Source organism: Narcine bancroftii, chromosome 7 (assembly GCF_036971445.1).
Source record: "Narcine bancroftii isolate sNarBan1 chromosome 7, sNarBan1.hap1, whole genome shotgun sequence".
In the NCBI taxonomy this organism is placed as follows: Eukaryota; Metazoa; Chordata; class Chondrichthyes; order Torpediniformes; family Narcinidae; genus Narcine; species Narcine bancroftii.
In genome coordinates this window covers 18,903,606-18,921,885 of record NC_091475.1, presented here as the reverse complement: position 1 = coordinate 18,921,885, position 18,280 = coordinate 18,903,606, and the positions used below count along the sequence as shown (strand labels likewise).

Here is an 18,280-nt window from a genome sequence, read left to right as displayed (position 1 = left end):
CTGAATGTGGTCTTTTAAAAATAAACTAACTTTATTCAAAAGTACAAAGTCATTCACACAAGAAGGGAGCAACGCTTTAATTAGCTGAAGAGAGGGAGACCATTTGCGCTGGTTGAAAACCTGTCGACTAACTGAAACAGGAAAGTCTGCAGACAACGTGACTGTAGTAAAAACACACAGTAAATGCAGGAGGAACTCACCATCCATAGGAGGTAAAGATATATTAACGATGTTTCGGGCCTGAGCCCTTCCTCAAGGTATAAGCAAAAAGCAGGCAGGTGTCTCAATAAAGACTGAGAGGGAAAAGGGGAAGAATGGGAGGGGGAGGAATCCAGATTAACAAACAAATGATGTTAATTGGATATGATAAGAGGAAAGGTGAGAATCGACTTTTGGCTCTGGGAAAGGAGAGAGAGAGAGACAGAGAGAGAGAGAGAGAGAGAGAGAGAGAGAGAGAGAAGCCCTTCTTACACTGAAAAGCATTAAGGCTCCTATGTCCAGATTGGGCAACAGTATTTCCCCACCAAGCGATCAGCTCCTGAATTCCCAGAACACGTGTAGATAGTGGACTATGGACTTTTACTGTATATGTCTTAATATTTTAAATATTTCAATGTGTTTAACTTCTATTCTAACGTATATTTATGTAAATATGCTCTGTGGTCCTGGAGAAATGCTATCTAATCTTTACCGTGCAAGCATGGTATGAATGATAAATGAAGGTGACTTGACCATTCCCGATTCTGGAACCTGGCTTGCTTGTTCACACAGAAAAGATAAAAGCCAGCATGGTGAGTCAAATACTCTCCACCGCTGAGAGTACCTACCTTGGCGGATCGAAGATGGGCAGGTCTAGACTGTCCCCCTAAAACCCGGTTTTTCAAGTGCTATGTAAAAGGGGAGAGAGGGCGGAAGAATGCGCATGCGAGTGCACACGCTGGGGAAAGAACCACCACCCCCTTCCCCTTCTTCTTTCCCTTGTTGGCTGCTGGACAAACATTGGATAGCATACTGCGGATAATCTGCCTACTGCAGGAACACTGGGTCACATTTCAATGCCTTGTCCAATGCACAAAACCATTGCTGATTGGAAATCTACCCCCCTCCCCCACTTCCCTGCCACTCCTAGCACTGGAGACCCCGGACAAAGCAACGACACTTACTAATCTGCATGAACTTGACGGAGCATCCCTGCGACTGGCCGACCTTGTTATGGGCCTTGCAGAAGTACGAACCGCTGTTGGTCTTTCTGACAGGGTTAAATGTCTGACAAAATGGAAAGGAAGAAAAATAAGAGTCAAAGAGAAGGTGTTATCGATCAGCTAGCAATAGGAATTTTGGCTATTTTAAACGCAGGAGTTCACTACCTGGCTGGACCAGGTCAGATAGTTGGTGATATTTACACCTGAAACATACATGTGTGGTTAAAACAAGAAAGTCTGTAGACCCTGTGGTTGTAGTTTCAATCACAAGAGTACTGGAGGAACTTGGCAGGTCTCACAGCGTCCATAGGAGGCAAAGATGTATGACCGACATTATGGGCCAGAGCCCTTCTTTGAGGTTTGAGCAAAGAGCAGGCAAGCATCCAAATAAAAAGGTGAGGGGAGGAAAACAGGAAAGAGGTCACAAGTGGATATGGGTGGGAGGGCAGAAAAGAAAACAAGCTGGGAAGTCTCAGGGATGAGATAGATCTCTGAATGGGGAGGGGAAGGGTGGGAAGCTAGAGGAAAGGAAACAGAGGGGTAGGGAAAGAGAGAGAGAAAAAGGGACAGACAGACCGACAGGAGAGGGGCAGACCGGAATATTAGGTGTAGTAATGTGTGTTACTGACACTTAAGGTCCCATGATTAAAACCGACCCCCATTCAATCCCAGAAAACCTTAAATTTTAAATTAAATTTAGAAAGTTTAGACACACATCACAGTAACATGCCATTTCGGCCGACGAGTCAGCCACACCCAATTTACATCCTATTAGCCTACACCCCCAGTACATTTCGAACAGTGGGAAGAAACCGGAGCCCCCAGAAAAAACCCAAGCAGACACAGGAAGACGTACAAACTTCTTACAGACAATGATGGATTTGAACCACAGTCTCGATCGTTGGCACTGTCAAGGCATTGTGCTAACTGCTACGCCAACCTTCTTAATTATATTATGGAAGTATGCTTCGAGAAAGTTACGTTTAGCAAGTGATGGAACACCACAGAACCAAAACAAACCCTTTGGACCATCTCGTCTGGGCCAAACTAATATTCTGCCTGGTCCCATTGACTTGCATCCAGACCATATCCCCGCATATCTATGTACAAGATCACAAGATATAGGAGCAGGAGTTGGCCCACTGGCCCATCGAGTCTGCTCCGCCATTCTAATCATGCGTTGATCCATTCACCCACCCACCCCATTTTCTGACTTTCTCCCTGTAACCCTTGATGCCCTGACTAATCATATACCTGTCATTCTCTGCCTTGTACCTACCCAATTTCAAAAAGAATGGAGCCCATATTCACCACTTCAGCTGGCAGAAGGTTCCACACTCCCATCATTTTTTTTGCAGGCAGAAATTCCCCATCAACATTTCACCATTCACCCATGCCTTCCAGCTCTTGTCCTGCTCAACCTCAGTGGGAAGAGCCTGCTTGCAGTTACTATATCTGTTCTTTCTTTCTTTGGCTTGGCTTCGCGGATGAAGATTTATGGAGGGGGTAAATGTCCACGTTTGTATACCTCAAACAAATCTCCCCTCTACTTCTTCAATGAATCTTCTGCTGGAAGATTCGACCTTAGAGCCCCCAAATGCTACACTGGTTCCAAGCCACTGACAACAGCTATAATGTTCACAATCTCCAAAGGGGAACTAATCCAACTCAATACAACACAAGCTTCTCTCCTCTCCATGGACTCCATTCATGCCTCTCATTGCCCAGGATGGGTATCCAACACACTGAAGAGCCTCTCCCACTCTGAACACTCTCTCTTCTCCCTCCTCCCATTGGGAAGAAGGCTCGAGAGTGCGAAAATACACTCCAAGATTCAAAAGAGTTTCTTCCCTGCGGGCATCGGGTTCCTGAATGATCCCCACCACAGTGCTCTCACGCTGCCCTTGCTTGGTGCTAATTGATCTTCCTTTTCATTGTAACTCTGTAAATTGTGCGCTTTACACGGCTGTATGAATGTTAGAGATAACCTGTTGGACTGCTCGCAGAAGAATCCTTCTCACTGTAGTAAGTGTAATGTGACAAATAAACTTACAAAATATTGAACAGTATATGCCATGTTTCACACATAAATTAGTATACATCTTGATAGATCTATCTCTCCCCCATCTCTTCCTACTCACTCTGTATCTCTCTGTAAATCCCTCTCTCTTTATGTAGCTCTGTGTGTGTGTGTTTATAAATTACAGTAATGTGGGTCGGTCCCATGCAGGGAAATGACAGCCCAGAAATGCCAAATTGGCTGGCATGGGCAAGTTAAGCTGAAGGGACTGTGTGCTGCGTGCCTCCAGGACAGCAGCCTGCTCTGAAAGCATCTCCCCAAACCGTGACCACCAGGACTGAGGCAGTAAGTGCACAGCCACCCCGCCAATCAGAGGTTCCCCTGCACATGGCACGCTCTCTGACTGGGAGATTCATCACCATCGCATCAGCATTGGTTTAGATTTTCCAACTGTCCACCCGCCTGACAGCCATGTGACGATCCCTTCACTAGCAACCCTTCAAGGAGGAAGGTCACCACTAACATCTTAACAGGGCAGAGTAATTAACGCGATGCTATTACAGCCCCAGTGACCCAGTTTGGAATCCCGCACTGTCTGTAAGGAGTTTGTATGTTCTCCCAGAGTCTGCATGGGTTTCCTCCGGGTGATCTGGTTTCCTCACACCCTTCAATAGCGTATGGGGTTAGTAGGTTGGTCACATGGGTGTAATTGGGTAGCATGGGCTCATGGGCCAGAAGGGCCCGTTACTGTGCTGTGCGTCCAAATTAAATTTAAAAAAAAGCAATGGATGAACAACACATTCTGGCCTTGTCAGTTATCAATCAGAGGTCGCGAGTCTGTGGAACTTGTTACCACAGATGGCTGTGGAAGTGATGTCATTGGGTGTATTTAAGACAGAGATTTGATTAATCAGAGCATCAAGGGTAAAAGGGAGAAGGCTGGAGAGTGGGGCTGAGTGGGAGAATGAAGCAACTCTGATAGAATGGCGGAGCAGACTCAACGGGCCGATTGGCCTACTTCTGGTCCTAATATTGTGTGATCTTGTGACATGAGAATACATTGAACCTGTTACGCCCTTGGTCTCTGGGTGTCATTGTAAAGTGTGCGTGACCACCGGTTGATTCCCCACATTTTTTCAGCGTCAAGATATGCAAAGATACACTTTTTAACTCTGTGGAGAACCTGGCTGCCTGTTGATGCAGAGTTGAGAAGTTCTACCTTGCCCAGTCCCTGTGCAAGGAAGAAACTTTGTATTATAGGCTCAGAGGAAGAAAGCAAGAGGGAAGCAATGCAACTTTGAGACACTCACCAATAACCCTGTCTTTCGGTTCACAGTGTAGGATACGTTGTTGGCCGTCGGATCCCTACCCGGAGCTTCCAGGAGAGGCCTGTTGTCTTTGTACCAGGTGTACTCGGAGGGTGGGGACCCCTCAGACTCCTTGCAGACCAGCTCCACAGTGGAGCCAGACATGGCCGAGCTCGGAACGATGCAGATGGGAACCGCTGGAGGTACTGAGAGGCATGGAGAGGCAGGCCGTCAGTTCACCCAAAGAGTGGCAGGTGGGACCTTCAAACTAAACATCCAGGGGAGAGCCAGTGCCTTACAACGCTGGAGGCATGGGTTGAATCCTGACCTCCGGCGGTGTCTGCGTGGAGTTTGCACTCTCTCCCTGTAACTCCATAGGCTCCCCCACCCACCCTCCCACCCCCACCCACCCTCCCACCCCCACCACATCCCAAAGACAGGTGGATTGGTCAGTTAATTGATTGCTGTAAACTGTCCTCAGTGCACGGGTGAGCTAGAACCTGGGAAGAGATGAGGAGAAAGCAGGGAGAAGAAAGAAAGGGATTAAAGTGGGATCAATGGAAATTGATGGTTGATGGTCAGCAGGGACTTGATGGGCCAAATGATCTGTTACTGCACTGTAGCTCTCTCTGATGCTTTGCTGGAGAGCTAACAGACAAATTTCACTCTGGTGAAACAAGAGGCCCTGGTTTCTTGGCCCATGACAAGTTCTCAGCAAAGTTCAAGAGCCGTGAGGTAAAACTCTGGTTAGACCACAGTGAGTATTGGGTTCAGTTCTGGTCGCCTCATTACAGAATGGATATGGAAGGTTTGGAGAGGGTGCAGAGGAAATTTACCAAGATGTTGCCTGGAATGAAAAATATGTCTCATGAGGCAATTTTTACAGAGGCAAGGCTTATCTCTTTGGAGCAGAGAAGGATGAGCAAAGATTTAATAGAGGTCGACAAAATATTGAGAGGCATGGATAGGGTGGACAGCCGGTGGCCTTTATCCCTGGGCGACAGTAGCAAATACCAGAGGACATCTGCTTAAAGTGAGGAAAGTTTAGGGGAGATGTGGAAGGTACTACTCCAAGTGGTGGTGGAGGCTGATACAATGGAGACACTCAAGAGACTCTTCAACAGGCACACAGATGCAAGAAAAAATAGAGGCCTATGGTGTGAGGAAGGGGAAAATGCAGATCATTGAGGAGTAGGTTTACATAGGATGGCACAACATCATGGCCAAAGGGCCTGTACTGAACTGGAATGTTCAATGTTTTACGTAATGTCTTAAAGAGAGATGGAAAGTTAGGGAGCTAGAGGGGTCGGGTAGGAGAATCCCTAAGCTTGTCACCTGAGCAACTGAAGGAATGGCCAACAATAATGATGAGGGTTTTTCCAAGTTTATTTGTCAGCCAATTGTACCAGTACAACCCGACAAAACAGCGTTCTCTGGTCCACACAGTGGAAACACACAGACAGACAAATGAATCACATAAATAGTGCATATATTTAGAATAAATATTATTGATAAATAGCAGTCAGTTTATCAGTCTCACTACCCTTGGGAAGGAGGAGGAGCCCTGGAACCTGGTTGGGGCTGGAGGAGGTTTCAGTATTCAGTGACCACATCAGGATTCATGTTGGATGACACCAAATGACAGACACAAGTGATGACATGGTGGACCGGGTGGCGCAGAAAGCATTTGCACGCTTGCCTTCATTGTGCAAGTATTTGCACACTTGCTTTCATAGGCTTCCTTAGGCAACTGCACGTGCGCATTCACTTCCCTCGGGCAACGGCGTCTGGACATTCGACATCCTCGGGCAACGGCGTCTGCACACACGACATCCTCGGGCAACGGCGTCTGCACACACGACATCCTCGGGCAACGGCGTCTGCACACACGACATCCTCGGGCAACGGCGTCTGCACACACGACATCCTCGGGCAACGGCGTCTGCACACACGACATCCTCGGGCAACGGCGTCTGCACACACGACATCCTCGGGCAACGGCGTCTGCACACACGACATCCTCGGGCAACGGCGTCTGCACACACGACATCCTCGGGCAACGGCGTCTGCACACACGACATCCTCGGGCAACGGCGTCTGCACACACGACATCCTCGGGCAACGGCGTCTGCACACACGACATCCTCGGGCAACGGCGTCTGCACACACGACATCCTCGGGCAACGGCGTCTGCACACACGACATCCTCGGGCAACGGCGTCTGCACACACGACATCCTCGGGCAATGGCGTTTGCACACTCGACATCCTTGGTCAAGCGTTTGCACACTCGACATCCTTGGTCAAGCGTTTGCACACTCGACATCCTTGGTCAAGCGTTTGCACCCTCGACATCCTTGGTCAAGCGTTTGCACCCTCGACATCCTTGGTCAAGCGTTTGCACCCTCGACATCCTTGGTCAAGCGTTTGCACCCTCGACATCCTTGGTCAAGCGTTTGCACCCTCGACATCCTTGGTCAAGCGTTTGCACCCTCGACATCCTTGGTCAAGCGTTTGCACCCTCGACATCCTTGGTCAAGCGCTTGCACCCTCGACATCCTTGGTCAAGCGCTTGCACCCTCGACATCCTTGGTCAAGCGTTTGCACCCTCGACATCCTTGGTCAAGCGTTTGCACCCTCGACATCCTTGGTTAAGCGTTTGCACCCTCGACATCCTTGGTCAAGCGTTTGCACCCTCGACATCCTTGGTCAAGCGTTTGCACCCTCGACATCCTTGGTCAAGTGTTTGCACCCTCGACATCCTTGGTCAAGTGTTTGCACCCTCGACATCCTTGGACGGGACATTGAGTTCAGAAGCAGGGACATTGTGTTGCAACTTGACAAGACCCTGATGAAACTGTACTTGGAGTATTGAGCACAGTTCAGGTCACCCAGCTATAGGAAAGATATTTTAAGCTGAAGGATGCAGAAATGATTTGCAAGTTACTGGGACTGGAGGGCTTATGTTGCAAGGAGACTGGGGCTTTATCTGTGAAGTATAGGAGGCTGAGGGAAAACTTTATACAGTAAAAACTCTCTTATCTGGAATTCAAGAAACCGGCAAAAGAAAAAGAGGAAAATAAATGAGAATTAAAAAATTAAATAAAAGTTTAAAATTATAAAAGTAAATGTTCTCTGAAGTAACACATAAACCTTTGGAGAAGCTAGGAGCAAATATTCGGCCTTGGTCGGGCTTTGCTCATAGCAGCTGTTTGAATAAAGTTGTGTGAAACAGCAATGGCGTCGCCCAGGATGAAGAACTGGTTGATGCCGCTCGACTCTCTTAAAGTGTCTCCTTATCCCTGCTTAGTAAGAGGCACCCCGGTCAGAGGCTTTATCTGTAAATCTGTGGGGGGAGGGGGGGATAATTATTAATAATGTTACTGTTTGCCTTTTAGGCAGCTCTGTGGAGGGGAAGGAACCTGTAGATGCTGTGATGGTTAAATGTTTTCTAAGAATAAGACTGAAAAGAAAGGAAAATGCTTTAAGGTTTATATATTTATGCAAATGAAGTTTGTTCCGTGTAAGTACAGAATAGTACTTTTTGCCTTTTAAACTGTTTATTCTTAACACAGGTGTATTAGTTAGGCATCGTAAGAGTGAATCTCAAGCAACCGGAAAACTTGCTTATCTGGCATTTACCAATCCCCATAGGTGCCAGGTCCCAGCGGTTTTACTGTATAATTACATCGGGTGTATACAAGGTCTTACTCTCAGAGCAGGAGAGTCTAAAACTCAAGGGCAGAGGTTTAAGGTGAGTGGGGTACTTTAAAAAGAGATGCAAGGGACACATTTTCCACACTGACATTGGTGGTGAGTACGGGGAATGAGCTGTCAGAGGAAGTGGTAAAGGTGGGTACCACAATAACATTAAGATGACGTTTGGATGTGAACAAAGACACAGTGAAAAACCTAGTTTTGCACATTATCCAGTCAACTCAACCTATCCTAGAAGAGGCCACACAAAATGCTTGAGGACCCCTTCCACCCTGCACACAGAATATTTCAGCTGCTCCCACTGGGGAAGAGATCCAGGACTATCAGATCAAGCACCACCAGACTGAGGAACAGCTCCTTCCCATGGGCAGAGAAAATGCTGAACAACCAAAGGAACTGCTCGCCCCAACCATCCAAGATTCTCATACTCATGAAACAATATTTTTAAAATTCATATAGATCAAATACTTGTCCTGCATATGGTATTATTTGTCTGCATGCGTGTTATGTCTGGTTGTGTGTCTGCATGTTTTGCAGAAAACACTTTTATCGGGTTGTACTTGTACAATCAGATGACAATAAGCTTGAATTGACTTGAAGGTATCAAAAGTGCAGAGTATAATGTTGCATAGAAAAGGTTCAATTAAAACAGGGCAAGGTCAGAATCATTTTACTATGGAAGGTCAATTCAAAGGGACCTTTTTACCCATTTACACCAATCCCATTTGTCTGTATGTGTGTTATGACTGGTTGTGTGTTATGACTGCATGTTTTGCATTGAGGACTGGAGAACACTGTTTCATTGGGTGGTACTAGTACCACTGGATAATAATAAACTTGAACTTGAGAACCCGATCCTTCTGTGCCATATCTATTTAAATAGCTGTATTTGCACCATTGATTATCTACACTCTCTGGGACTCTCACAATCTGATATACATCTAGCAGGTCATCCCTTAGCCTCCTTCTCTCTCAGGAGAACAAGCTTATTCTCAAATCTCTCCCCACCAAACAAGTCTCCCTCAATTTGAGCAACAAGCTAGAACCATAGAACAGAAAACAAGCCCTTCTAGTCGGTGCCAAACTCTTATTTTGCCTTGTCTCACTGATCTGCACCCAGTCCTTATCCTTCCATGTCCCTCCCATCCCTGGACCTGTCCGAATTTCCCGCATTCACCACCTCAGCTGTCAGATGGTTCCACTTCATCTTCTTCCTAAACTTTTCCTCTTTAATCCATGGCTTCTGGTTTGTATCTCGCCAAAACTCGATGGAAAAAGCCTACTTTAAGTTTTATTTACATACGACCTGTTCTGCTCAATTACACCTCCCCAAATTAATCTACAACCCCATACATTTTGTAGGGTGGGAGGAAACCGGAGCACTAGAGGAAACCCACGCAGGGCAGGGAGAGCGTACAAGCTCCTGACATACAGCGTCAGATCTGAATACGTTTCGCTGACGCTGTAATAGTATCGCGCTAACCATTATACTAACCTTGCATTTATTATATCTCTAACCCTCATAATTTTGTACACCTCTACCAAATCCCACTCAGTCTTCTACACTCCAGGGAATAAAGTCCTAAACTGTTTAACCTTTCCCTGTAACTTGGTCCCTCAAGTCCTGGCAACATCCTAGTAAATCATCTTTGCACTTTTCCCTAAGTTGGAAGAAGTCAGTAGATCAGTGGGTAATGTGTAACTATTGACTGGTTTGTCATGAGACTGAAAATAACACCTTAATAAAACTTGACAAGCTTTATTCTGGCTTAAAATAATTTCCTGCACTACCATTCCATCACCAGCAGATGGTAGTGCAGGACCACTTCCCAGTGACATTGTTGTTGACTGCCTATACCATTTAACCCATTTATATTCTGCGATTATTTTTTGCCAGTTGTTTGAATTCTGGATAACAGAGGTTCTACTGTACCTGTCTGAATGTCTTTTAAATGTTGTAACTGTCTCAACCTCCACTAATGGAGTTCCAGTACCTCAAAGGTCAAGAACAATTTTTCTCCAACATTCAGGCTCTTGTACTACCCCAACCCTAATCTACCTGCGATCACCAAACAATCCGCCTGCACGACTGAAACATCGCTTTTTCTTGCACGAACTGCAGCTGTGAGTATTTATTTATTTGTCCTTCGATATCGATTATTTCATTTTCGATCTTGCATGCAAGGTCACGATTGGGATTGAGGTTCGAATCCAGCGCTGTCAGTAAGGAGTTTGTACTTTCTCCCCATATCTGCGTGGATTTTACCCGAGGGCTCCGGTTTCCTCCCACCCATCAAAATGTAATGAGATTTGAGGGCCGAAATGGCCTGTTACTGTGCTGTATGTCTAAATATTTTTTTTTTAAATTGTCTTTCATTCCAGTATTCCTGGAATTTTGGTGCATCTGCACATTGTATTTAGGCAGTTCATTCCTCACACCCACTACCCTCTGTGTGAAAAAGGTGTCCCTCAGGTCCCTTTTAAATATTTCCCTTCTCACTGTAAATTAATGGTTTCAAATTTCAGATACCCCCAATCAGGGGAAAAGAAACCGTGACCATCCACCTTGTCCATACCCTTCCTTCATGGTTTTATAAATGTCTATGAAGTCCCTTCTCAGCCTGCAACATTCCAGGGTGAAAGGTCCCAGACTATCCAGCCTCTGTTTGTTTCAGTTCTGGTCACCTCATTATACGAAGGATGTGGAAGCCATGGAGAGGGTGCAGAGGAGATTTACCAGGAAGTTGCCTGGATTGGAAAATAGGACTTATGAGGCGAGGATAGCAGTTAAACAGGACTTTTTTCCTCTGGAGTGAAGAAGGATGAAAGGTGACTTAACAGAGGTCTGTAAGATTCTGAGAGGCATAGGTGGGCAGCCAGTGCCTTTTACCCCAGAGCAGGAATGGCAAACCCAGAAGAGATTGCACAAAGTGAAGGGAGGAATGTTCAGGGGAGTCATCAGGGGAAAGTTTTTCCTACGCATAGAGTAGTGGGTGCCTGGAATGTATTGCCAGAAGTGGTGGTGGAGGGTGGATCATTAGGAGGCATTTAAGAGACAGGCATATGGATGAAAGAAAAATTGATGGTAACAAGATAGGAAATAGATAGGTCAAAATATATAGGTTGGTACCCGAAGGGCCTGTGCTGTAATATTCTCCTTATAGTTCAAGTTTGCAGTCCTGGTAACAATTTTGAGAAGCTTTTCTGCACCATTTCCAGATCAGTTACACTATTCCTTCAGCTAGGTGATTAAAACCATGCACAATACTCCAAATGTGGTCTCACCAACCAATGTCTTGTCGGTTGTACTCACTGCCCTGACTGATGAAGGCAAGCATGCCAAATGGCTTCTACCAGTGTCATCACTCTCAGGGGAAGATGTACCTGCAAACCCAGTTTCTCTGTTCTACAATATGCCCATGTCCCATGATCCATCGAGCGAGTCCTGCCCTGGTGCATCACCTTGCCTTTGTTCGAGTTAAACTCTGGCTGCCAGTCCTTGGCACACTTTCCCACTTGGAAAGGAATTTAAAAAAAAAATAACGCCCTCCATCGTCCGCATCAAAGGACTGACCCCTTGCCCCACCTCCATCCCACAGCGATTGCTGCAGCTAACTTTGAACTTACTCACCCAGGACGATGAGGTTGAAGGAGATCTCGGAGAAGATGACTGGGTCTTGCTTGGCCATCACTTCGCAACGGTAGGTGGCAGAATCTTCCCGGGTCACCCTGTGCAGGATGATACTTGAACCACTCATGGTGGCCCTGTCCTTGTACTTGTCTATGGGGAGGGGGTGTGGGAGGAAAGGGAGAATGGGGGGGGGGGGAAGAGAGAGAGAGAGAGAGAGAGAGGGAGAAAGGTGAACGAATGAAAGAATAGAGTAGGAGAGAGAAAGAGGATGTGTGGGAGAGGGGGGCAAGGAGAGGGGGCAGAGAGTGTGTCTCAATGATCATCGAACTTCCTTACTAATCATGCCAGTGTCTCCCTTATCCCCTACAGAACCCCCACCCACCTCCTCCTCATAACTCCTGCCAACTTTGTAAACCATCACCACCTCCATAACCCTCCACCACCATCCTGTGACCCTCCCCGCTGTGTCAGTCCCACACCTCCTCCCACCAGGGCTGTAACCCCCCACCATTCCCATTGCCTGGCTTCACCACCCCACCCCATCTCCCTTCAGCCCCCCCATCACTCTCCCTATTCCTAATCGACCCACCCCCTCAGCCAGCACCTCCCGATGGAGCCCCTCGGAGTGAGGGGGGGAGCATTGCGCCTACCCACGAGGGATCCATCAAAGTAGACAAAGGAGATGTGGTTATTTCTCTTTTTCTTCCACTCCAGGCGTGGATTCATATCCCTATCCACTCTGTACTTGCAGGGCAGAGTAGCCGCTGTGAACCAACGCAAAACACAAAGGGTTAAAAACACTGCACACAGAATATTACAGCACAGCACAGGCCCTTTGGCAAGGACAGGATTCCCCTTGTCCTCACCTATCACCCACCAGCCTCTGCATCCAACATATCATCCTCTGCAATTTCTGTCATCACCAGACACACCTTCCCTTCTCCTCCTTCTGCCGGGAACCCCCTGCCGTGACTCCTTTGTCCACTCATTCCATCCCACTAATCCTTCCCTTGGCACCTACCCCGGAGACCTCAGGAGATGATCCACTTGCACCTACACCTCCTCCCTCAGCACCATTCGGGGCCCCAAACCAAATCTTCCAAAGTGAAGCAACATTTCACTTGTGTATCTGCGTGGGTCACCTACTGCATCAGGTTCTCCCGTTGTGGTCTCCTCTATGTCGGAGAGACTGGACGCAGACTGGGAGATTGCTTTGTTGACCACCTTTGCTCTGTCCACTGCCATAACGGGGATCTCCCTGTGGCCACCCATTTCAATTCCCCACCCCATTCCCTTGCTGACATTCTATCCATGGCCTTGTGCACTTCCAGACTGAGACCACCTGCAAATTGGAGGAACAACACCAAATATTGCATCTGCTCACCCTCCAATGAGATGGCATTGATGTTGAGTTCACTGTTTTCCATTAATCCCCCCTCCCCAATTCTCCCCTTCCTCTATCTCTTTTTTCCTTTTGCTTGGTCTCTCTCCCTAGCTGTTTGCCTCCTTTCCTCTAGAACAGCATTCAGAGTGCCACCCTCTCCACCGAACAATTCTCACCTTTCCTCCCCTATCCTCCAATGCATGTGCACCATGGCTTCTTGGCTGTTGACTCATCCACCCCCCCACCCCCCCCCCCCCCCCCCCACCCTTGCCCCTTCCTCTTTCCTCTCTCAGCCTTATTTATTCAGGCATCTGCCTGATTTTTGTTTATACATTAATGAAGGCCGGAAACTTGTTTATGTATTTTTGCCTCCTATGGACGCTGTGACCTGCTGAGTTCCCCCCAGCACCTTTGTGTGTTAATAACATTCACAACATCTGTAGTCTTTCTTGTTTCACTCCAGTGGCTGGATAGGTTGTTTGGAAGGAGTATTTGGAGACAGGAGGAGGGGGGCCGGGGGGGGGGTAGGATTGTTTGAAAAAAGTATTGGGGAAGGGGATGGGGGGTGGTTGTTTGTAAGGAGTGTTGGGGACGGGGTGGGGATGGATCTGATCGGACTCCTTGGATCCAGAATGGATTATAAAAAAATTCAAATTAGCACTGCTGGACAATGAAAAGAGAATAAAGTGGAGTCCTGAAAAGAAACAGGAAATGGGGTGAAGAGGGCATGGTTGGTTCCCTGGAAGACAATGGCCTCCTCATCCATTGAAATGAGGTGTGATTGGGGCAGTTAATTGAAAAGGCCAAAGGTGAGGCAGGGAGGGGATGCCATTGTTCGAGACCCTCTTGGTGGGGGAGGAGGAGCAAATGGTGATGTCTCGCAACAAGTTAGGAAGCAGAACCAAACCCACGAGGATCAGCCAGTCACTACTCACCTTCATTTTCATTGACCTCCACATCACCATTTATAGGCTCGATATGGACTCCGCTGGTTCGGTGGACTGTGGACAATCAGAAAGAGGGATAAAGAAGGGCAACGAAGGTGCAGTAAGTAGGAATCTCATTAAAGCATATCAAATGTTGAAAGGGCACAAAATGAGTAGATGTAGAAAGTTGTTTCTCATGGTGGGAGAGTTGAGGACAAGGGGGAATTACTTCAGGATTAAAGGGTATCCACTTAAAACAGAGATGTGGAGGAATTTTTTCAGCTTGAGTGGCAAATTTGTGGACTATGTTGCCACAGGCCTTATGGCTGCCATGGCATTGGGTGTATTTAAGGCAGAGATTGACAGGTTCTTGATTATCCAGGGCATCAAAGGTTATGGGGAGAAGGCTGGGCAGTGGCGCTCAGTGGGAAAAGGGATCAGCTCATGAATGAATGGCGGGGCAGGCTCGATGGGCTGTTACAAACACCGATCCCCCCTCCCCCCTTGGTCGTTCCACTGATTATCACACCTCTGATACACTCACCGAGCCCTTTTCCCCAGCTCTTCGTTTAGAGTTGTCACAGGATTTACCTCCTTTCAGAACCATTGCATGCTCTCCGAGGAGCACTTTAAGGGAATTGCTTTTGACCATTTGGGACGCAGACCATGCAAGTAGTCACCAATAGGGGAGTCAAAAACTTGGAGATGTTGGTGGAAGATGAGAGGGGAAAGATTTAAAGTGGAAATGAGGTCCAGATTTCACCCCCCTCCCCCCACCACCACAGAATAGGTGGGTGTGTGTAACAAGAATGGCCAGAGGCAGAGACAATTGTAACATTTAAAAAAACATTTGGACAGGTACATGGATGGACATGGATGGACTTACTCAGATGGGCAAATTGTTGGCAATGGACCAAGAATTAAGGGGCACAGGACAGGATCAGGCAGAAAGTTGTGAACTCAGCCAGCGCCATCAAGGGCATCAGTCTTCACTCCATTAAGGACATTGACGAGAGGCGGAGTTTCAAGAAAGCACCTTCAAACCTGAAGGATCCCCACTAACCCAGGCCACTCTCTCTTCTCTCTGCTACCATCAGGAAGGAGGTACGGGAGCCTGAAGACAAACACCCAGTGGCACCAAAGCAGATTCTTCCCCTCTGCCATCAAATTTCTGAACCGTCAATGAACCACAGACACTAGTAAATCACAAAAATCTGTGGACTCTGGTTGATGTAAAAACTCAAAATGCTGGAGAAGGTCAGCTGGTCAAACAGTGTCCTTCATGTGGCAAAGGTTCAAAGAACAATGTCCATATCAGGGGAGCCCAGAAACCAGGGTGTGAACGTTGGTTTATTTTTAACCAATTTTGGAGAAATTGGGTTCCACTGTTTCCATCTCTCTTTTACCAGTTTCCGTTTTCCTTGCCCATTCCAGTTACGCCCCCATGCCTGGTTAATCTCCCTGCTCCATCTCTCCCACCTTCACCTGTCCAATGTTGCATTGCATCTGGAGTCCTCCCACCATAGCCCTTCCACCTGATACTTGCTAGTTCTCCCTCCCACCCTCATCCCAATCTGAAAAGCTGACTGCCCTCTTCTCTCTGCTTGACCCCATGAGTCTCTCCAGCGTGTTTGCTCAGGCTTCAAAGTGAAGGGTCTCAGAATAAATGGGACAAACATAACATGAAGGTTAATGGATGGAGAGGGTGAGCAAATTTAAGTTCTTGGGAGTCACTATCTCGGGGGAATCATTCATGAACCCTACACACTAATGGCATTGTGAAGAAAGCACATCAGCACCTGTACTTGGTGGTTGGGTATGACATTGGAAACCCTGGCAAATTTCTACAGATGTATGGTGAAAAGTGTGCTGACCAGCTGCATCACAGTCTGGGGTATGGAGACACCAATACCACTGAGTGTAAGCCCTGCAAAAGATAGTGGACACAGTCTGAGATATCGTAGGCAAAACTCTCCCCACCATCGAGTACATCTCCAGGGTATGCTGTCATGGGAGAGCTACAGCAATCATCAAGGACCCACACCACCCAGCACAAGTTCTGTTCTCGCTGTTGCCATCAGGAAAGAGGTCTAGGTGCCACAAGATCCATACCACTAGGTTCAGGAACAGCTGTTGCCCCTCCACCATCAGATTCCTCAATGACAAACTCAATCAGGGACTCATTTAAGGACTCTTACTTGTGCACTCTGTATTTCAAAGTGTTTTATTTACATTTTTTTACATGTGTATGTTGATTACAGTTTTTTTGGACTACCAATAAGTGACAATTCTGCCTTGCCTGCAGGAAAAATAATCTCAAGGTTGCATGTGAAGTCATGTGTGTATCTGTCAACAAATCTGGACTTTGAACTTTGGTCAGTATAAACCTAGAGGGCTGAATGGCCTGTTTCCCTGCTGCACCTCTCTTAGCTCAGCAGATGAAGAGGATTCCCATGGCAGTGTTAGAGACGATATAGGAGTTATGGAATTATGCTGATATACAAAGAATTCAGGCAACCTAATGTTCTAACGTGTTGAAACCAGTAATCAGTTTCAAAATTAATATGGCTGATTTGTAACAAACAGTTTTGTCTGCAAAACACACACCGTTGACCCAAAGCAGGGGAGGGAGACTCTTAATCCAAAACAATGGCACCATATCAATTGGCTGCAGTACACAAGCGTGCTGGAGAATCAAGAATCAGAACTTATTGTCGTGAAATGAACGTGTCACAAAATATGTTGTTTTGCTGCAGCGTTACAAGCGCAAAATATTGATATAAATTACAGGTTTTTTTTTAAAGTGAGGTTGTTTCTGTGGTTCATTGGCCATTTGGAAATCTGATGGCGGAGGGGAAGAAACTGTTTTTGTACCATTGGGTGTTCATCTTCAGGTTCCTGTACCTCCTTCATGGTGGTAAAACACAAATTCCCTCTGAAAATGGTGCAGAGACAGAAGTCAGCAATGATCTTCATGGAGTGCACCCAGCAATCACCCCCCATGGCACCTACTCCCGTGACCACAGGAGATCCTCCATTTGCGCCCACACCACCTCCCTCAGCACCATTCGGGGCCCCAAACAGTCCTTCCAAGTGAAGCAACATTTCACTTGTGAATCTGCAGGGGTCGTCTGCTGCATCCGGTGCTCCCATTGTGGTCTCCTCTACATTGGAGAGACTGCACGCAGACTGGGAGATCGCTTTGTTGAGCACCTCGGCTCTGTCTCCCAGTGGCCACCCATTTTAGTTCTCCATCCCATTCCCTTGCCGACATGTCTGTCCATGGTCTCATGTACTGCCAGACTGAGACCACCCATAAATTGGAGGAATAGCACCTCATCTTCTAACTGGGTGCCCTCCAACCAAAGGCATTAGGATCAACTTCTCTGGCTTTTGTTAACCACCCCCCTCACCCCCCCCATTCGCTTCTCCCATCTTCTCCCCATTCCCTGTCTCTTTTCACAAGGACATGATAACTTCTACCTAGTCCATTATCGTATCCAACCGACACCTTTTGTTGTCTAGATTCTTCTCCCATTGTTTGAATTCTGAGACTTTCTGAGATATCCTGCTTCTGCCTTTTCTTTGAGGGAGGGCTCAGGCCCAAAATGTCAGCAATGTATCTTTGTCTCCTATAGATGCTGAAAAGACCAGCTGAGTCCCTCCAGCATTTTGGTGTTTTTATTTATTATCTTTACCACCTTCACTCTTCACAACAGCAGGACTGGGTAACCAGCCTGAATTTGCAACCCTAATGGGCTGAATGTCCTGAACTAGTTTCTGCTTCTCACTTCTTACTGTGGTGAATGGTCACTAAAATAAACCAAGGATTCAGGGAAGGAAAGAAACGACTTGTTGAAGTCACAGTTAGTGTACTGGTAGCATGTTGCTATTATAACACCAGTGACTTGGTTCAAATTTGGCACAGTCTGTAAGGAGGGACACGCAGTGGGAATGGCATTCATCCAGAACAAGGCTGGCTTGTTTATACCACTCTGTTCATGAATACAAAACTGCCAGTCCTTTTGCCATGTGATCCCTATTGCAATGGTGGATAACTATGTCCCAATAATCAATTATAGGTTTAAGATGAG

General features: G+C 46.9%; 1 protein-coding gene across 2 annotated transcripts in view; it reads right to left on the bottom strand.

The window, feature by feature from the left end:
* The window catches only part of LOC138738569 (junctional adhesion molecule B-like), a 54,597-nt gene that overhangs the window by 12,219 nt on the left and 24,098 nt on the right, over positions 1–18,280 (bottom strand). For both annotated transcript variants that reach the window (XM_069889028.1, XM_069889027.1), the window contains exons 2-6: positions 14,196–14,261; positions 12,527–12,640; positions 11,877–12,026; positions 4,533–4,735; positions 1,164–1,266 (exon numbers count right to left, since the gene is read on the bottom strand). In XM_069889028.1, the coding sequence (XP_069745129.1) occupies positions 1,164–1,266; positions 4,533–4,735; positions 11,877–12,026; positions 12,527–12,640; positions 14,196–14,261 (636 nt within the window). The remainder of the gene's footprint in view (positions 1–1,163; positions 1,267–4,532; positions 4,736–11,876; positions 12,027–12,526; positions 12,641–14,195; positions 14,262–18,280) is intronic.